Genomic DNA, 22,166 nt, shown 5'->3' on the forward strand with positions numbered 1-22,166 from the left:
TCTTAATTTTTACACCTACCCAGATGTCTGTAGATCTACTAGCAATATGTAGTGATCATAAACTTTCCACATGCACAGCACAGGTTTTTTTTAAAGTTTTTCATATATTTTTTTTCTATACATCTAAAAAGCATTCACACCATACTTACTCATATGGAAGCATATCCAGTATAGTGATGACATCTTTTAAATCTTTTAACATCTCTTAAATGAATGACAACAACAAAATGGTACAAGGTTACTTGCTGCCACAGAATAACCAACCACTTAAAAGACTGATTTTATTTTTCTTTGACCTGCATATGCTATCTGTCCCCAGCACGTCTAAGATATGTAATGAAGGTGCTAGGCGAGAATCTTTGGGGAGTGCATTCCACAAATGGGTAATCACCGCAGAAAAGACCCATTACAGTGGTACCTCGGTTTATGAACTTAATTCATTCCAGAAGTCTGAAACCATTCTTAAACCGAGGCACGCTTTCCCCAATGAGGCCTCCCGCCGCCGGTGCCCTTCCACCATTCAAATTCCGTTCTTTTTTTCCCAAATAATTTTTATTAACAGGCCAATCAAATCACATTAATTCCAAATCACATTAGTTCCAAATTATACAGCCTGATTTTAAAAATTTTATTGGGGGTACCCATACTTCGAGCTCCGAAAGGGATCCAAACATCACTCTTGTTGCTGCTTTAATTACACAGTTCTGTCCAGTTCTGTCCAGATAGTCTCTTTGTTATTTTCCTCATCTTCTTGTTGTTATCATATATGCCTTTCTTTGTGATCTCTGATAATCTTCACAAGCGAGTTGAAAACAAACATATCCTGTGTGGATTTTACACACTCCAAGAGCCATATCACATAAAGGACAGACGCCATTTCCACACCTCCACAAAAAACATTCCCACAGTCTGTCCGTTGATTTTCACAGGCCTGCGAAACTATATCTCAGGGGGCCCTGCCAGGTCAAATCCACATTCCGATAACCATACATTCACATTCCGATGACCATGGTCCTCCTCCCCCTCGTCCTCCTGTGAGCAGGCCTGTCTTAACAAATCTCCATTTGAAACTGCGTCACAAAGCTTTCTTTCCATCAGACGTTCCCACCAGTCCTCTCTTTGATCAGTAATTTATTTTCACACAGTTCTTAATCTTCTGCTTGTGATTAGTAATTTGCAACGATTCTTTCTCTCTGGGAGGGAGGATTATTGGGTACTCACATAAGGCAAAAAAAGAAAAGTTTTTCCTCCCCCCTTTCTGTTTCGCTCCGACATACCGATCTTTTAATGATGAGTCTTCACTTGATTTATTGTCCAGCCCGTCGCTCCGCTCACAGAGATCCCATTAATCAGCCTTTACTCCCGATCTTCACTTGAAGTATGTGCATTTGCTTCTGTTTCCAATTATATATTTCGAGTTGATGCAAACCAGTGCGCGATCAGAGACAGCGTCCGGGAGAGCCAGACCCACCTGAGGGCTTCGTGCCTAGTGCCCTTACCCCATTCTTTCAAATCTGGGGGTGAATTATGGGCACAGCAGGCAAGGCAGTCCCCCCCATTCCCTTGGGGGGGGGCAAGGGAGGCTGCATACTCCCATAACAGCCTCTTAATTACCTCGTGTAGGTCGGAGAGATGTTATTGTCGGCCATCTTCCAATGTGCCCCTGGTGGCCCCTCAAATTCCGTTCTCAGACTGAGGTAAAGTTCTAAAACTGGGACACTACTTCCGGTTTTGCCGAGTTTGTAAACCAAATCATTCTTAAACAGGACTGTTCTTAAACCGAGGTACCACTCTATTGTGTTTGATGGATAATATGGGCAAGGCTGATCAATATTTCTTGGCTCATTGCAGAATGGAAATTATCATTTATCAACTTAAGCTTGCTAAAGCTGCATTCACAAAATGCCACAATCCCTACTAAGGTTTACATAATTCGAAGTGCAGTCTTGATATTTGGAGAAATATCATCCAGATAGTACTCTTGTATTGACAGTGCTCAGCAAATCCAGGGGAGTTGCTGACTCTGATTCCTTGTTCAGCTCCTGCACTTGTGCTTTGAACACTTCCAATTCAGATACATGCTCCACAATGTCTACGTACAATGAGCAGTGAAGTCCAAAGTCAGCAGCACTTTTTCCCAGCTCACTGAAACTCAGATTCTTCAAGTTCTTTCCAGACAAAAGAGAGAGAGAGAGACTTCTGATGATATAGCCGACATGGCCTCATATCATGGCTTCATTTCTGTTAAAATTCTGTCATAAACTGTATCCATTTCTTTTCTAAAGCTCTGTTCAGGAGGAATATATGGGCCTTCGTTGGATGCACTTTCATGAAACCTTTCAAATTTCTTCAGCCTCAGGTCAGGAAAGTTGCCTCCTAATCCCATCACTGTGCAAGATGAAATCTCTGGCTTAACTGACCGAACTTTGCCAGTTAAAAAACTGGGGCAGGATTATTGGGAAGATGGAGAAGACATGGGGGAAGGGAAGAGAAAGGGTGTGCTGTTCGTATCCAATACACACTTGCACCCTTCACAACAGAAGGGTAGCTCAGCGAGCAGGTGGAGAAGGAATTAGGTACACACCCACACTCACACATGCAAATGGCGAGAGTAGTATGTAATTCTCCATTTACAATGGGGGAGGGAGAGTAGAAATGCACTCTTCTCTCTCCCAGCCCCACATTTAACAGCAACAAGAACTCCTTAGAGCAGGGGTCAGCAAAGTTTATCTCGCCTGGGCCGGTTCAGTCCAGCGGAGATCCCTCCATGGGCCGGATTGTGTGCACACATGAGCACGCACGGCTGCAATTTGCGGCGTCTGCATAAATGCGATTTACAGCATCTGCGCATGCGCAGATAGGATTTACGGTGCCACGGAAGTGAGTCCCCTTGCTGGTTTAGTGCAGCACACAGGGACTCGCTGAACGGGCGGCTCGTGGGCTGGTTAAACTAGTCCTGTGGGCCACTTGCAGCCCATGGGCCTTAGGTTGTCTACTCCTGCCTTAGAGAAAGAAAGGTGGAGAGGTCCATCACTCCTCCACCCTTTCATTCAAATTCTCTCTCTCTCTCTCTCTCTCTCTCTCTCTCTCTCTCTCTCTCTGTGTGGTCAAGACAGGTTTGGAGGAGTTAAAAGCCTCCACCACTGCCTCCAGGGTCCCCTCCCCTGCACCCAGTTGGCAAGTGGGCATCAAAAAGACGGTGGTGGCAATACCAGCCATCCGGTCACCCAACCCCTCCACACCCTAATCTCAAATTCTTCCAAGGTGAGTGTCATCCAGGCAATCTCTATCAGAGCAATCTGGGGTGATTTTTCTATCCCCTGTGGGCCTGCACCCTGGGGGGGGTGTATTTTGCCAACCCCCAGGTACACACCTGGAAGTACCCCTAAACTATGTACCCACGCCTTCAGAGAGAGTGTAACCCCATCCAAGAGCAGACAATCTCCCATACATCTGACCTAGGGAACCACCCACTTACAGTGCCTCAGTCTTATCCAGATTGAGCTGCACTTTGTTGGCTCTCATCGGTTCCATTAATGAGGCACGGCAATGGTCCAGCATATCCACTGCCTCACCTGCAGATGTAGAGTTGTGTGTCATCAGCATATTGCTGACAGCATAGTCCAAAACTCTGGATTACCCCACTCAGTGGTTTCATGTAGATGCTAAACAGCATGGGGGATAAAATAAAACCATGTCTCAGTTTTCAGTGGCTCCCCAGAGCATGTAGGGCCCTGTATATGGGCTCTACTGGGAGGGGGAGGGGAGGAACCTGTTTTAAAGTAAACAAGCTGCACCTTGGTCAAAGGCCAAAGCTAGGACAGAAGCAGTTCAGAATCGAAAGGAAGCAGCAATGTTCCCTCCATTCCTTTCAACATGGCTTCATTCAGGTGGGGAGCACCAGAAACATACTGCCCGTTTCCCCATAGCACCCGGAATTGTCTTTAACTGAAAGAGAGACCTGCTCCCCACCATAATGCTCCTGTCAGTGGCTTAGATAATGAAGTGATAGAGGTAATTGATGGGATTTGTTCCACAGCAATATTATCCACAAAGGTCAACACTTTACTTTTCCTGGTAGGAGTTTCTGATATTCATATAATTGGGAGACACCATTATACTTATTTCTTTAAATTATTAATATATAGCTTTTCCCTGCCAAGTCTTCAGAGTGGTTTATAACCACTAAGTCCACATACTGAACATTATAAAAGCCACATTTCAAAGTTAAGATAGCAACGACAGGAGGGGAAAGTGTTTGGAAAAATAGAATGTTGTCGTTTAGTCATGTCCGACTCTTCATGACCCCATGGACCAGAGCACGCCAGGCACTCCTGTCTTCCACTGCCTCCCGCAGTTTGGTCAAACTCATGCTGGTAGCTTCGAGAACACTATCCAACCAAGAGTCTCCTCCAGCACCATAATTCAAAAGCATCAATTCTTCGGAGATCAGCCTTCTTTATGGTCCAGCTTTCACTTCCATACATCACTACTGGGAAAACCATAGCTTTTACTATACGGACCTTTGTTGGCAAGGTGATGTCTCTACTTTTTAAGATGCTGTCTAGGTTTGTCATTGCTTTTCTCCCAAGAAGCAGGTGTCTTTTAATTTCGTGGCTTAGAATAGGGGACCAAAAACAAACACAAACCGGCACTAAATGAACGTTTCATACGTGGCCAACACACATCTTTGGTTGCCAGCCTTCTCAGCTCAGGAACACCTGAAGCAAGACCCCAGAAAAGGTTTTTAACTAACCAAGAGATTTCTATGGTCCTTTGTATGGAAGATTTGTATGGAAGCCAGTAATAAACTTTTAACACCAGTTTGATATGGTCAGACTAGCAAGTTCTTATATTAAAGCCAGAGGCCATATTCTGAGGCAGTTCCCTGACCCCTGGTTGCAACAGAGTATTTATTGAACAGATTCATAAGTTGCTTTTCAAAAGACATTTGACACAAAGCAGCATTATAAAATACATGTAAAATACAAAATATTCAAGGTCTACTAGCAGCAGGCCAACTGGCAGGTAAACTGTCACAGTTGCTCCCTGTTGCCAAGGGGACGGCAGTAGTATACATGCTTGGCTTTTGTTTATGTAAGAGCTGTACCAGCCAAACGTCAGTTTATGACTGGTCATTTGGTGAACGTTCCATTCACATTTATTGGTCCATAACAATGGCTTAGAATTCTTTCAGAAACAAATTGATTGGCTGGAACATCCTAGCTGAACAGTATATAAGGCCAGGTTCTGAATTGTTTGGGGTCAGTTGAACAGACTTTGGTGGACTATGAAGAGCACTGGCAAGGGACTCAAGAAGAGGCTATGAAGGCGGAAGGAGGGACAGGGACAGGCTAAAGCCAAAGCAGCAACGGTGACAGGCATGTGAAGAAGACTGAGGAGCACACCAGAAAGTTAAAATCAGAAGAATTGCAAGAGATTACCCTACCCAGCTATTATATCACCATGGTAATAACCTGTATAGTACTTATTTAGAAAACTGTACCATTACTCATGTGTAGAGTGTCACTGTCTCCTCACATCTATGAATGGAAGAAGAGCTTCCATGTAGGGAGGGCTAAATATAATTTTTATATAACACTGACACCATATGATACTTTTTATTTAGAAATTAAGCCATACAACATGGCATACGTTTTTTAATTCATGTATTGTTTATACCTACACAATCGTTGTTAAAAAACATCTTTTTTAATGTTAGGAAAACTTGCTTCTGTCCCACCCCCCCAATTTTTTTTTAAATCAACTTTTCATTATAAAAATCATGTTTTCCCCTTAAATTAAGAGAACAAAGTGTTCCAACCAATAGACAAAAAACTGATTGTTTCATCTGAGCCAGAGCACAGCAGAACATATTTGCAATGCATGGTGCAGTTCTGAAAACATGAAGCAATAATCTATGTTCATCTTCAGAGTACATTACCCCAGACTTCTCATAATCAGCCTCTGTTATGTCTCAGATGAGGGAGAATATCTTCCAGGTTTGGGGAAGGGTTTGGGGAAGCGATATCTAGACAGCCAAAGGGCCCAAATTTTTCATTGTGGAAATTCACTAACAAACTCACAAAACTCCAGCTAGAAATAATAGTGGCAGCATTTTTTTCATCCCAAAATATACCAAATTAAAGCTAGGGAAGGGGTTTCTTTGAAGCAGATCCAGTGGTGGAGGAAGCCTCTCCGGCACCCAGTGCAGGGCAAACTGCCCATAGGGGTGGTGCAAACTGCCTAGCGGCGCACACGCAGCACCCATACAGATGGCACAGGGGTGGCACCATACAGCGGGTGGTGCTCACATCCCCAGCAGGTGGATTTTCACAATCGTCATCGTGAACATCCGCCCACTGACCATGCAAATATGCCTGGCATGCAGCACTGTCAGCCAGGGTGCACCTCCGGGGGGTGCCAGGTTGATCGCCAGGCGTATTTACACAATCAGTGGGCGAATTTTCACCATGACAATTGTGCCAATCATGAAAATCCACCCGCAGGGGGTGCGAGTGCTGTCACACTGATCTGCCCAGGGGTATTTTGTCACCCCCCAGGTATGACACCCAGGGTGGACTACAACCCCTGCACCCTCCTTGCGACGCCCCTGAGCAGATCCACACAAGTTTTCTGGAAATACTCTAGGAAAGTACCCTGGAATTGCTCACGATTCAGATCTACCTGCCCTGCCTCACCCAGAGTGAATGCAGGGAAATGGTTTATATAGAGTCTACTGCAACATACACACAAGCCATCCACTATTGTGCCTTCTAATTCCTCAATTAAAAAACAATTAAATGCAAAATGATTCAGCAAAACAGATTTTGGAAAGAGACTCACAGTTGCTTGCTAGCAGGGTCACACACACACACACACACACACCCCTAAACAGAATTAATGACGTTCCTAAAAGTAGGAATCGCTCCCTGTTGCTTCTTTGATTACCTATGAGATCAGGGAAACCGCTCTGAGCATGCTTAGAACCAATGTAGTCTAAGTGAATTAGGCGAATATGTTCTATGTGGGGCTGCCCTTGGGCCTAGTTCAGAAGCTCCAGTTGCTGCAGAGTGAAGTGGTCAGGGGGCCTGCTGCCAACAACATGTGACATCATTGTTAAAACATCTGCACTGGCTGCCCATCTACTACAAAGCAAGGTCCAAGCTCCTTGTATTAATTTACAAAGCTCCAAACAACTTAGATCCAGGGTACCGCAGGGATTGTCTGAACCCTTATAACTCAGCTCAATCACCAATATCATCTACAGGAGCACCATTGGTCATTCCCTGAATTGGGTAGGCTCATTTGACAACAACAAGAAATTAAGCCTTTAGTGTCATTGGCCCAGTTCTGTGGAATGTTCTGCTAATAGAGATTCAGCAAATTTCAAGTTTTAGGTGCCTGCCGAATTCTTTTCTATTCTGCCAGGCTTATGCAGGTAATGAACAATAAATCTCATAATAGTTAGTTGATTTCTGATTTTTATTTATGTATTTATTTATTATTGCATTATGTCTAACTGTTGTTAACTACTCTGATATTTTTTTTAAGAATAGCGGTATATAAATATTTTTATAAATAAAATCAAAAGCAAATAAGAGTGTGTGTGGCTTTGAGATTTTGAAAAGGATTTTTTTCAAAAATTGCTTGACATTTTCAGTGGGAGGGCTGTGCCCCAGCAGGTCCAGTGGGTGAGCCTCCACCGACTAGAAGATTTATCAGAGATGAACAATACACACATAAGCACACACAATTCTTTCTCTCTCTTTATTTTAGATTCTAAGGTTGCATTCCTATTCACTCTTACTAGGGAGTAAGTTTTGCATTGCACATATTGGGACTTAACATATTTACTCGAATGTAATGTGCATCTATTTTGGCCAAATGATGTCACGAAAATTAGGATGTGCATCAGATTTGATGGTGCATTTACATTCACCAGCAAATACTTTTTTTGGTTTCAAGGTTTTGAAATTTGAGGTGCACATGAAGTTTGACGGCACTTTAGATTTCTGTAAATACGATACTTCAGAATGGATGCATTTAGGACTGTACTATCAAGCATTGTTGGTATGACACATTGCTTTAGCCAAAGGTAAAAGTGTTCAGATCTTAAGTCTGCCTAATTATTTGCATTTTTGATTGTACACAAAATGGAAAGCAGATTAAACCTTGAGTGTAATGCAGTGATTTCTGTAATTTCTACTAAAGACATCCACCAACTGAATATTAGAACTAGCTTCTTGGTTCTTGCCCTAAACAAGAGGTCGCACCCTCTTAACTTTTAAATTGATTCACTGTTTTGCATTGTGCTGAAAAGTTATCCAGTTTAGATGTTACGCCCCTCCAGGTGAATTACGTATTGTTTGAAAAATTGATAATTCTCATTGATCAACACATTTTATCTAAGCACTGGATGGCATTCAACTAAGTTAACAACAACAACAACATTAATACCCCGCCCATCTGGCTGGGTTGCCTCAGCCACTCTGAGTGGCTTCCAACACACATATAAACAATCAAACATTAAAAACTCAGAGTAGACCCACATAAATTAATGAACTAGGTTAGGTCCATTAATTTCAATAGGACTACTGAGAGGAAAACTTAGTTGATAACAACCCATTGCCATCATCTGTGCATCATCATCACTGTACACATGGCACCTTCCAGAGGATGAGCGATGCATGAGTTTTTAAGTTTGCACACTTTACGTTTGTATAGCTTTTTAAAGAATTGGGGGTGAACTATGCTCCTGTAACGACTCTTCAACTTGGCATTTTTATTTGACTGAAATTCAGGATTTAGTAGCATTTGTAATAGTATTAATCACATTCAGGGTATTTATTTGTTTCTTTTAAAAAAACAATCTTAATATATCGACATTATGGTGATTTGTTTCAAATTTGGCAAGTGCTAATTTAAGTCAAGGTATACTTAAATCAAGAGTATACTTAGCCATTCTGCATAATGCTTTAGAGGACTGATGGACATTTATCCATGCAGACACCGATAATGCCCTCTAATTCTACTTCACAAGTCTATTCTTGTCAAATATTATCTGCAAAGTCCCTGTGGAAGGGCTCATGCAAAGATGAAGCTGGTATAATTTTTTTCACTTCTTTTCCCACCACCTGGTCACATATTGGGTCAAGAGTTATTTAAGTGCCAAGTGCCTGCTGTTAGAGAGCTAATAAAAAACAACAAGAGTCTTACAATCTTCTTCTGACCTGACATCCAAAACATCGCCCTCCCCTGCTACAGTACCATTATTTTGCTACCTTCAAGTACATCCCCTTAAATTTCCACTTTTTAATGTATAGGAATCCTATATGAACACAGAGATATGTGCAGGGAAGCATTCATATTTACTTTTTAATGTATAGGAATTCTGTATGAACAGAGAGATACATGCATTATTACGTGAAATACGGTAATTCTTAATTTTGGATATAAACTGGTGTTCAGATTATATATTAAAAGCAGAACTAATTAAAGACTTGGTACCCCAGATTCAATTGTAGGTCACCTGGGTTTCAACTAAGCTGGACATCTTCAGAGGACAGTAGAATCCTCTCCTCTACCTGACTCTAGACTCATCCAAAATACCCCATAAAGCTGAGCACAAGAGAAAACTACCCTGCAACATGTGATGCATAGAAATAGAACTAAATAGCAGGAAAACCGAACAGCAGAGCAATCATTCACTATTTTTAAACAACAACAATAAGGATATCTTGGATCAAACCTCTTTTTTCCTCATGGTCTTTTCTCTTCTTTGTTTGACATTATTCCACTGTCCATGCACAGTCAGATGTGCCATTTCTGCTTCAAAATAAAATTCATAAAAAGCAATCCACAGATCTTGCAAGCCTGAAACTGTGTTAATTTTCTGATCCACGTTCTTGCCACAAAAATTAACCGGCAGTATGATAGCTCCAAGAGCAGACATCTGATTCTTGACATTTAAAGATACAATACTGGTGAAAAATAGTGACGCTTTATTAACTGCAAACAGCTTGTGAGGGAGTCAGTGATGTACTCTTAAAGAGTATAATCGGAACATTCAATAATTTCAGTCTTTCAACTTTGCATTCCCCCCCCACCAGTCAGAGCTTTCTCTTTTTTAAAGGAATAACAGCTAGATACACCAATCTGGTCACTTCATGTAATTATTTCGTAAGGGTTTTCTGTATGTGACAAAAATGGATAGTAGGTTGGTTCACAGTGTACAAAACAGAATTGCATTACTAAGTGTTCCAAGGGGCTCCAGTTTTCATCACAAAATAATAAAATGAAGGCAAATCCTAAGATTATAGAAGCTAATGAATGTCTGTTCTGGTAATATTAGGTTCATTGAGATTGTAATGCTAAATGAAAGCTTACTACCTCTAGCTCCCTTGTGACCCTGCTGTGCCTTATTGTATGTCTTGAGTGCCTTTTTAATCCCCCCCAATTATTCAGAAAGCTCTTGTTCTTTTCACATGTTAAGAAAGTGAACCAGTTCCTCATTGTATCCATTCTTTTTAACACTGACTCTTAGCAACCAAAATGCAGATTTATTCATAATTTGCATTAACTCCCACCTTCATCTTCCCATTTGGAGTCTCATCTCAGTGTAAGTCATATTTGGAACCAGAGGCAATGTAAGTAATGCAAGCAATAACACATTCAGTACCTGAAGATACTGGCAAGACCGCTCTTGTTGACAAGTCTCTGATTTCACCACTGTCTGGTCCATGTTCATGGAAGCCTTTTGGTAAACCTCACGGGCTCTGCTCACCGTCAGCGTAGAGGACCAAGAGCTTTTTTTCATTAACTGAGCATCCAGATTTACTGGCAGGTTTGCACAAGTGGAACATTTGACATCATTATTGCTTCTGGAAGGCTTCACCGCATGTTCACTGAGAGTGTTGTAGGCTTCCATAAAGTACTGAGAAGCAGAACGGTCAGGGCACCTCCCCATAGTCATAACCCCACTTGGTCCATGGTAAATGCAAACATCATTGTCTAGGTTGTCATCCGAGCTCCACCATCCTGAAGCATTTGACCTGGATTTTCCTTCTGACCGCCGGTCTTTGCTCTTGCTACGTTTGCCATACCTCATAGTCTGTGTCTCCTCTGGGCTTGATTTGCCTCCATTGATGCTTCCTTTTGATGGGCCTTCGAGAGAATGAGACTTTGTGAAGAGCTTTTGAACAGAGTGAACCAAATGACGGATCCTCCCTGGACTATCGCTACGATGTTCTACAGCAGTCCTTTTGTACTGTAAAGTATGGTAGCCATCTCGATTTAGAGGAAGCTGCCTTTCAAACTGGTCCAAAAGATTGGCAGGAATGCGATTACTTTTACCGGCTGTTCCGTGAGGCACCAAAGCACACTCATCTTTAAGCTCGTTATGGGAATTGTAATGTCTCCGAGGGAACGTGCTGCTAGCAATCTGATCGTTGTAGGGAACCACGCATTCTCCCTGAAAAGAGTTCCTCTGAGTGTAGTAAGAGTGATCTGCAGGATGATGTTCCACAGGATTTAACAAATATGGCTTCCTGTCAGAGTGATGTACCAGAGAGTCACATGCTGGTTCACAGGCAACCCCATGATGGTGGCTGCGGCTGCTAGATAATCCTTTCATCATTGAAGTGAAAAATTTCCCAGAGTCATCTGAATATGCTTATGTTACTCAAAGATCATCATGAAAGACCTAGAAAAATGGAGAATAAAAAAAATGTGAAATGGTTTGGTAATGCACATTTGGTTTGGGGTTATTATAATTGTTGCTACTACAGAATGGCTGGCTCCAGACTAAGTCACACATAGTTCCTGTTGAAATCAATGAGACTTATTTTACTCGCTACTAACTTTTCACATTCATTTCAGTGGAATTTAACTGCAACTAACGTAATCTGATCTGACCCATTGAATGCTGTGTTGTGCTTCAGTTAGTAGGTAAGGTAGAAACAGCCCAAATAAATACGAAGTCATGCCACAACTGGATACAATGTGTTAAAAATGTATATTCCTGGGATATAGTAATAAGTCATACATATATTTTGAGATGGTCACCTTTGGAGCAGAGTGGGAATGGATGGGAGGGTAGGAGCTTCTAACAAACAGCATCTGCAGAGCACGCTTTTGAACCCCATGCTAGGAGACACTTGAAATGCCTGTTATACTCGGTTGTCACCCTTATCACAAAGCTATGTCTTTGTTATAGTTTAATCACTAAAACACAATCCCCTAATAGAAATTTGGGGACTGACAACAAATGGCAATGCTGTGCTGATGTCTCCTTCCTGCTTCCTCCTGCTAACCCCACCCTAGGGAGCTAATTCCTATGAAGCCATAGGCATACTTGAACTCTGGATCAACACATGAACCTAGAGGCTGTGCAACAAACATTGGTACTATGGTTACTAGCTGAGAGAGTCACAACGATTCCTGACTTCCAAGGTAGCACCAGAAGCTTGTGACTCTTTGGCTACATGGAATTCTGACTTCTGCCACAGGTCACAGTAGAGTTAGAGGTGGTTGTTTGGCTGTGGGATGTCTAGACCCTAGGAGTGTCTGGTGCCAGGAGGATTATAGCACAGTGCAGTGTATCAGGTTTGCAGATCACAAAGGCACTATACAGAGAAAACTGAACACATTGAAGTCTCATTGAACATCTAGTTCAACCTTTAAATCTTATGGGATAAAATTGGACTGAACCAAGACCGCACAGTGATATTTCCAAACAGTTATTTGCTTCTGAATTTTTTTATTTACTTACTCCTAAATTTTATATTTTCTCATGATAGCAACATATGCCTTGGTATATTTATTTGGAAATAAGGTCCACTGAAATTGGAATTGAAGGTAAATATATCTAAGACTAGAACATCATTAACTTACAGAAAGAAGTATGTCTCAGGAGCTAAAATATAACCAACTCGAAATTATTTTTCCAGTCTTTAATGCCTGTCTTAATAACTGTAGAATGTGTGGTTCTCTGCTTTTTACAAGACATATTGCCAAATAAGCTTAAAAAAAGTATTTTATTTTACAGTGAATAGCATTTGGAACATACAATCAAGTTGAACTCAGTGCTTTATCCAAATAAGAACCACAGAATTGTATAGAATTGCAGAGCTGGAAGAGACCCTGAGGGTCATCTAGTCCAAGGATGGCCTGAAACGCTTAAGAAACATTACAAGGTGCCATAGCAGTGGATCAGATTTTGCCATATACAGTGTACTTAGTGTTTCTGGCAGCGCTGAAAAATATTTTACAACTTTACGAGTTCTTCTGGAAACATGGGGCTAGACTCAGCTCCCCCATTCTGCGAGCAGAAGCCATTGCAAGGGTTTCTGCTAGCAAAACAGGCTCCCCCTGCTTTGTTTTCCCCAGAGCCACTTTGGAAGGTTAGGAGAACCCCCCAGGAGAGTGCATGGGTGGAAGAGAGGGCAGATCGATCCATTGAACAAGCAGAAGTGGTGGCACTGACAGAATGAATTCCACACATTCCATATTATGCTGAGGAATAGTTCTGATTCCAAGAGAAGTGGAAGTGTCTATATTACCTGAATCGTTTTGGCTGCAATCCTATAAACCCTTAGCTGAGAGTAAGTCCCATTGAACTCAGTGGGATTTAATTATGAATAGTCATGCAAAAGATAGCACTGTTAATTTTTTTATAGTCGTACTGTCAAGGCTAGTCCCATTCTGTTCAGTTTTTTGGTTCTGGCTCCAAGTGTATGAACTGCTAACAAGGCATGGGTGTCTGTCTTTTCCTTTTGCAAAGCACTACAGAATATGCTTATGATTTAGAGTACAAGTAGTCCCATTGACTTCTAGCTCAGCATGTTGTAGGATCACTTTAGCTAATGATAAATTAATCCTTAACAGAGAGTGTCACTAAGATTGCAGACACTGCAGGAGCCGTCTTCTAACACACAATTAATCTGAGTCACATCCAAACACCACTTCAAGGTCTGTAAGTACTGAAGCAGCACTAGGTCTCTGAGACATGCCAGCATACTTAGAGCAATGTTTAATCAATTCAGCATACAGCTACCATGACAGCAGTCCTTTTAAAAGAAAAAAAGAAAAAAAGGGGGGAGCACTGAAATGATTCATGAAAATGGTGGATTGTAATAATTGAACTCCTACTGATTTGACATGCACACAGATTGATCTTTATGAAAATGCCAGACCAAAAGGCCATTTATAATCAATAATCTTGGTAGAAGAATAGTTATAGGTATATGCGTTTGCTATTGCCTGATTTTGTTTGCTCTTCAGTGTTAATATCTAGTGCTCCTTTGGAGGAACAACATAATTCCAAAAAATACAGTTATACAGTCTTAGGTCACTTTGGTACCCGTATTCTGTGAGCCCTTACCATGTCCTTAGAGGGAATGAAAACCTGAATAATCTTCCAGTTTCCTTGTAGCATAGATTTCATGCAAGATGTAGGTGAAAGTCTCACATTCATTCAGGACCACATTTTGGAAAGGGCTGCAAGACCACCCAAAGTACTTTGAAGTTACTGTGAACATGATTTTCCTGTCATTATGCAAAGAACAGATGAACAGCTAAATATATAATCGATTCACTTACAAAACATGAGCTAAAGCATGCACCAACAGCCCACACAGCTCAGTGTGAATGAGATTGGGAAAAGATTTAACCTGACTATGCTACAGGAAATAATGTGCTGCACTGCTGCTTGATCTATTCTGCCAGATTATGGCCAGCCCCATTCAGACAAAAAACAAAACAGAAGGCATGTGATATTGCAGAGGTTTTAAGTCCACGGCTCCCTTAACTAACTACATTCTTTCTGCAGCACCCCTTGCCCTCAGAGCTGGGAGCCTCTCACCCTTTTCCCAACATCCTCCCTTATGGAGTGTTCCCTCAGCCTCCTCTCCTTTCTGCTCTCCTTGGGAGTTCACTGGGCAGCTGCTGCTACCATCCCTGGTCTCCAAGCGGCCCCCTCTGCCCCAAAGAGAGGTGCCTCCCTGAGGCACCATTCGCCAGCAGAGCTTAGAGCCAGGGCTGCTGCAATTAACAGCTGTGCAAGCCTTTGGGAGGCAGAGATGTGAGAGGGCATCAGAGGAGGGAGGGAAGGAAAGAGGGACAGAGGCCAGTGTTGTCATTCAGGGTGCCATGCACACTGGTTGAAAACCACTGCAATATGGTGATGGGCCATAACTCAGTTGTAGAGCACATGCTAGGCATGTGGAAGGTTCTGAAATCTCCCGGTAGGGCTTTTAAAGACCCCTGGCCTCCAGTTCCTGATAGCTGCTGCCAGTCAGTGTAGACAGGATTCAGCTAGATGAACCGATGCTATACAGCAACTTCCTATGCTATTCTATCACATTAATACTGTCACAAAAAGGGGGCACAGACTGGCTATAAAAAGTAACATATTCATTACAATGCAGCACATTACATAATTTTGGATAATTTCCTTCTGTGCAGTGCGTAACAAAAAGGTACGTTCAGTACAGAGGCAACATGCAGCCTGTGCCTGATGACACACTGTACTCCATGCATTCAAAGCTATTTGGTTTCTGAACTGCGTATGTACACACACACACACACACAAAATATATTTATATTTTATTGAAAATTTTCAGTGAACAAATAAAACGAAATAAATTTTAAAAAAAGAATCCCCAAAAGAAAAAGGTGCTTGAAACTGTAATAGAATACAATATATAAGTACAGGGCTTTTGTTTCAGTCGGAGTTCACTGGAACTCAGTTCTGACCCCTCTCAAATGGGCACCATTGCCATTCAAAGAGAACAAGGGTGAGTTCCGGCAGCTCTTTTCCTAGAAACATAGCAGTGTATAGGTATATATTTAATGCTATTATTCCGGTGAGTATATAATTATTAACAAGTCATCATGATTTTTATAAATGCATTCCTGTATTTATCCATACACAATCTGTTTCTAAAAGCAACCCGATCCTATGTTGTAAGAGTTGTTAAATGGGCAACCCAGTCAGATGGGCAGTGTATTATTATTATTATTATTATTATTATTAGTCCATGGATCAAAGGGGACCATAGTATTATCTTTCCAGTGAATCAGTAACAGTCTTTTGGCAGAAGTAAAGGCGTGAAGAGTCCACCTATGCTGACCAGCTGTCAAGCCAATTGGGATTTTCCTGGCACAGCAACGTTGGCTCAGGTGCCTTCCTCTCTACAGCAAGAGGGCACCTTGCAGGCAGAAGGAGCTCCTGTCCTGATTCCTGCTGCTCTGCATAATCACTTTGGTAATGGCAGGAAGCTTTACTACTACAGCTTGTCAGCCCAGCTGTGGGGATCAAATAAGGCCCTGCTGACCTCATGCAGCTGCTGTCTCACTAGTTACCCTATGGATTCCTGTTTCAGCCCAGGCCATGTGTTTGCCAGCACTGGACCTTGTCATTTGCTTTTCGAACTTTGGTTGCTGCTTTGGGACCTTGATGTCTTTGACTACGTTTCCTGCCTCTGGCACCTTGGCTACTACCACTAAAACATGACCTGTGAACGCCTGCACTACTCACCTCTAGCAGTTGTACTGACAACCAATACCCCCAAGGGCCCTGATAGATCATCACTCAGGAGAGTGACTTAACTGGGTCCTGCTACATGTTAGCAAGGATTCAGCCTTTTTCACAAGTGGAAAGCAGTTTTGCACATGCATGCTGGCCGGTGTCTTGGAATGTTTCTCTAGAGAGGGCCGTTGACTTCACAGGGTACTTTTCAGGGTCTCCCATAGGAAAGGAGAGCTGAACAATTTTCTGAACATGGATGTAACACAACTTGTGGCACTTTGGATCGTTTGCAGGAATGCTTTTGAAACAACACAGCCACTGCAGGTAGACAGGTCTTCCTTCCACCATCCTCTTCCCCCTTCTAAATCTACAGTATTATCATTTCAAAAACTTAAAAGAGGTATGTCTAAAGCCAAAGCCTTTCCGTGTGTATTTTAATGTCAGCTGCTTAATCAGAAAACCCCTTAATTTGTCTGAGCACAACGATTTTCCAGAACAAACAATATCCCTCTCTCCCCCCAGTACTGTTTGTATGTCCTCTTTATGTTTGCTTTTCAGGAAAGTTCCAATTAAATGTACACTGCATAAATTCGTGTGCATTAAAAGGAGGAAAATATGAAATACGTTTATGGAAACTAACTTTGTCCTAGAGCCGGGTGTCACTTTTTGTTAGGTAACAAAGAGTGCTGCATAACATATGACTCATATGTCACATCAAAATGATTGGTATTCAAAGCTTGGAAAGCTTTCAATGAAATAGATCACTTATGGAAATAATAGAAACTGTGAATAATTTGGAATAATGAATAAGAAATTTTCTTGTGATCTATTTGTGAATGAAAAAGGGAAACATTCATTGATCAAATAATTTGCTTTAAAAATCATTTTATTTTTATCTTCACTACCACTACTACTACTGACACCTGGCCATTTCATCAGACCACCTGAACTGTTTCCATCCCAACTGGTCGTTATAAGAATAGTGACTTTAAGAACTGGCGCCTGAGCTTTCTTTCTTCCTCTTCCCTCCCTATCCCTTTCCCCTTGTAAGCCCAAGGGCAGGTACTGCCTTATTACAGATGACTGTCAAAGGGCTCTTGCAGCAGAAGAGCTGAAGAGCAAATGAAAACTATCTATATAAACAATACATACAGCTACAATTCCGCTAATGTAGGACAGTGGACAAACTAGCCCCCTGGACTGCCTGTCTGGACTTTACATAAAAATAATATCCTCCATTGTTCAGTTCATTAATTACTGATTAATTAAGGAAATATCATTAATAAAATTAGTGAAACTACTCATGGACAATTGGGAAACACAGTTTTAGCAAATAAAGAGGAACAGTATTATGAGGGGTTTTTTTTTGGGGGGGGGGTTAAAATCTAATCGAGCCTTCTGTTTCCTGGAAATAGCCAAACTAGCTTTCTGGTGAAGTGATGGGGGATTATGGTTCTTGGTGCGAGATGGCAAATGGATGGGGCACTGTCCCTCAGTGATGTGACCTAGAAGTAAAGTTGGAAGATGGAGAAGTAAAGTTGGAAGATGGAGAGCAATGCTTGAGAGCAACATTTGCGTTCTGTTTGAATTCCAGGCTTTGGCTCTGGGAGAAACAAGACCCTTCTGGGGTGTTAATGCTGTAAACCCCTCCATTGTATGCTCACGTTGCACATGTGTGTAAACAAACCATATATCATAAGACACCACATTGTGGTGAAACCCAAACCCTGGGTAAATGCCCGGAAGCCCAGGAATATTTGCTTTGTGTAGTTTGATAGAAAGATGGAGTATAGATTAAATAACAAAAGCAATGTATATTTTTAACTGTCTGGGTGGATTCTACTGTAGTTCTATCTCACCACACATATCCTGCCTCTCTGGATGTAAAAATGTAACAGGAGAGTCCTGGTGCTCTATCTAAGTCAATTGGTAGTGGCAGAATGAATTTTAAAGGATGCCTGGGCTTAGCAGGGTAGCTCAGCGATTGACCTGAATGACCCCCTAGAGACAGGCCCAAGGGGACCCCAGAAACTTCACAGCCCCACTGATACCAATGGGCCTATACCAAAGGTATAGTTTATTTTCTCCAGCTTGCCTCTGCTGAGTGAGATCATCCTTGACAATGATCTGAGCAATAAGGAGCCAATTGCTACCTTAAAAAGACTGGAAAATGTGTCAGATGCTACTTCTGTGTAAATTCTTTTTTGCTTCACAAGATCAAAGTAAAATTAGACCTAGATACAGATTATATTCAAGGATGTTCTGCTGGGGATAGTGAAAATAATGATGCCCTAGAAAAGAATTACAGCTGTACATTGCAAGTAATGAATTTATTAACTCTTCACCAAGAGCTGCTTCAAGTTCCAGATCAAATTACGCAATCATGTTTGAGTCCAGCCCTTCCAATTTAGGGAGGCAGATGCAGGGCTATTTACCATCTCCTATTACAGGCAATACAGCTATACAGCTAATGCAAGAAATGCTATTAAGAACACTTCAACAAATTTGTTTACAGCAGAATCTGAAGCAGATAGCTCTTATCAGCAGGCATGTAGACGAGAGTCATTGTTTTTTTAATTTAAGATCTCCTTATGTTTTAGCTTAAGGTAAAGGTATAGGGATCCCTGACCATTAGGTCCAGTCATGGCCAACTCTGGGGTTGCGGCGCTCATTTCGCTTTACTGGCCGAGGGAGCCGGCGTACAGCTTCCGGGTCATGTGGTTAGCATGACTAAGCCTCTTCTGGCGAACCAGAGCAGCACACGGAAACGCCGTTTACCTTCCCGCCAGAGCGGTATCTATTTTTCTACTTGCACTTTGACGTGCTTTTGAACTGCTAGGTTGGCAGGAGCAGGGACCGAGCAACTTGCCTTCTGATTGGCAAGTCCTAGGCTCTGTGGTTTAACCCACAGCATCACCCACATGCCAAATTTTAGCCTATCTCATCTTAAAAGTTCTAGGGCAAGTAAGAACACTTCAAGCTGCGTAGTCTTGGTGCAATGTGTCATAGAGCATAATCCAGCAACTGTTTCTCACATGTTATGTTAAGTCAGCTAAGTTATGTTAAAATGGGTTAAAAGGAGAGAAGTGAAAAGTTTCAGGCCTTTCCCCAACACATTCATATACACCTCTCCAACGATCTTACTTCTGCATCCCCCAAAGGATAAAACAAACATCATTAGCTGTACTCCCTGCTATTCATAGAATCAAAGAATTGTAGAGTTGGAAAGGACCCCAAGGGGCATCTAGTTCAACCCTTTGCAATGCAGGAAATCATCAATAAAGACACCGCAATGGGTGAAGCATGGCCATTTTCCCAAATTTGCCCTATTCTATTTTCCCACTATTCTAAGACAGAAATCATATTGTTCAATTACTACCTCTACCCCTACACACACACACACACACACACACACACACACACACAATTAAGGGTGAATTAGGTGGTGCCATAGACATGGGAGGGGTGGTTCCTTAGTGGTAGAAGTGTGGACGAGTATTGCACGTTAAACCACATAGTCCACAAGTACAGTATAGTACTTTATTTTCCCCCATATATATGAATGACAATCATTAAACGGTATTATAGAAAATAAAGGTATGCATTAAGGAACATAATGGGACAGGATTATAATCATGGCATGCCCCTGATTTTACCTAATGCCCAGAGCAAGAAACAGATTTTACTCCCTCTCAGTTGTGTGTCAGACTGCAACCTATTTATTACTCTGCCCCATAAAAGTTGGTAGGAATAACTGAAACCTTAGAGTCACAGTGCTGTTAGGCTAGGAATGTCCAGAGTGAGGAATTAACTCTATATCGCCAAAAGTACACTTACAAGTTAGGAAAAGTCATGTCTATCTGTCCCCAGCTTTAAATAGCTGATGTATTCTTATTTAAGATCTGTTTGATTCCTGTTGTATCATGCTTTCCCACCCCCCTTCTTATTGCTGCTTTTTTGGGCTCACTTTTAATTTATTGTTTTAGTAGATCGGTTCCTTGTGGTAGCAACGCCTTGCATCTCATGGGACATTTCTCACCTGGGAAGTTTTATACTGAAAAGTAGGATATAAACCTGTTGAACAAACACATAAGTAATATACTGCAATCAACCCTGGTTGATTATAAATCCCCACAAATGCTGAAGTTTACAAACTGATCTAGCAGGTATTTCTCTAGAAGTAAAGACAATGCAGTAAAGACAGCAGCATTCAGCTTAATATGAAAAGACAATGAGTCAAATTATTTGAAAATATTCCATTAGCTATTTATTTAAAAATAAAATGCCTTGCAAGAGCTTTCTCTAGCTCTATATCTTTCTCTCCATCATCACTGGAGCAGTTACTATGGTCTTTAATGTCTTGTCGACCTGGTCATGATCAATGGCACAAATCTATCTTTAATAAAGAAGCCGATCTTCTCATCTTTCTTCCTGTCACCAGTGCCACTGAACCTCAGAAGCTTCTGAGTATTCTTTACACCTGACTTATCTAGAGGGTTTATTTATGTTTCTCATGTTTCTTTTGTAACCTGCAGTACAGAATATTGGAGAGAGCAGGAAAGGAGATAAAGCCATTTATTACTTTCCAACAAGCTCAACTTTAAACAACATTTGCCATAGGTTTTCATTCCACGAATATTTACTGGAGGATTTTGTCTAGCTGCTAAATGATCCTCTCCATCTTTCATCAGGATTTGAAAGTTACTCTGATAGTTGAATATTACTGTTTTCGCAAAAGTCATCTAAGACTGGCAAATATAATTACTTCCACTGTAATAAAATGAAACCATTTTTATTGCCCAAGAGACTAGCAATAGTGAATAACAGCAGATGATAACAGGAGGCTGTTGAATATTTCATTTAACCCAAGACTGTTTATCAAAGCTGTCAGATGGATTTTAGGCAATATGCTCTCAACAATACTACATTTGCATAGTTTTGGGATTAAAGGATTAGAACTACAGCAAAAAAGTAGAAATTACTTCAGCCCCCCTCTAACATTCTTAATCAGGTGCCTAAATCTTGCTGCTTTACAGATCTTGTTAGTTTGAACCTGAATGGTATCATATTTAATCAGTCCTCCTTTTAAAATGTTGTATCATTGTACATGAAAAGAACATATTGAGGCAATAGTATAATAATTTATAGTCTTCAAACAATAAGGGTCCTTTTCACACTAGGACCCTTTGGTATGCAAGAAGCTGCTTCATGCACTGTCAGAAAACTGGTCTAACTTAGTGATGCATGGATCTGCCAATTTCAGTTCTCTTAGTTTCTCAGTTTTCCATTCTTAAATTCAAATCTCCACATTTTTGCAGCAATTTGTGAATTTTTTAAAAAAATCCTCATAAAAACTCTTCGGCATTTTAGTGCAAATTTCTCTTAATACATTGACTAATGGACACATTTATGTAAGCAACTTCTGTTTAATGTAATGCATTTTGTATGTTATTTTCAATGATTATTGGGGACATTTTTGCCTAACATGTCTATTTTTGTAAACATGGCCTGGCCAATTGCAAAATTTGGGTAAGTGTGGTTCTCACATTGTTCAGAAAAGTACAAATTTGATAAATTTAGCTTTAATTTCTCCCTCATCCTTAGTCAACTTCACTTAGTGTCACTAAATGGGAGA

At 41.2% G+C, this 22,166-nt stretch overlaps 1 protein-coding gene across 10 annotated transcripts in view; it reads right to left on the bottom strand.

The window, feature by feature from the left end:
- The window catches only part of DLGAP1 (DLG associated protein 1), a 300,538-nt gene that overhangs the window by 94,863 nt on the left and 183,509 nt on the right, over positions 1 to 22,166 (bottom strand). For 7 of the 10 annotated variants that reach the window (XM_053396460.1, XM_053396464.1, XM_053396455.1 and 4 more), the window contains one exon: positions 10,682 to 11,704. In XM_053396460.1, coding sequence (XP_053252435.1) covers positions 10,682 to 11,638 — 957 coding nt within the window. In that variant the 5' untranslated portion in view covers positions 11,639 to 11,704. Of the gene's footprint in view, positions 1 to 9,751; positions 10,106 to 10,681; positions 11,705 to 12,066; positions 12,159 to 14,383; positions 14,403 to 22,166 lie in introns of those variants that run through there. The other 3 variants (XM_053396463.1, XM_053396462.1, XM_053396465.1) reach the window with 3 other exon arrangements.

This window comes from Podarcis raffonei, chromosome 7 (assembly GCF_027172205.1).
Source record: "Podarcis raffonei isolate rPodRaf1 chromosome 7, rPodRaf1.pri, whole genome shotgun sequence".
NCBI classification, from domain to species: Eukaryota; Metazoa; Chordata; class Lepidosauria; order Squamata; family Lacertidae; genus Podarcis; species Podarcis raffonei.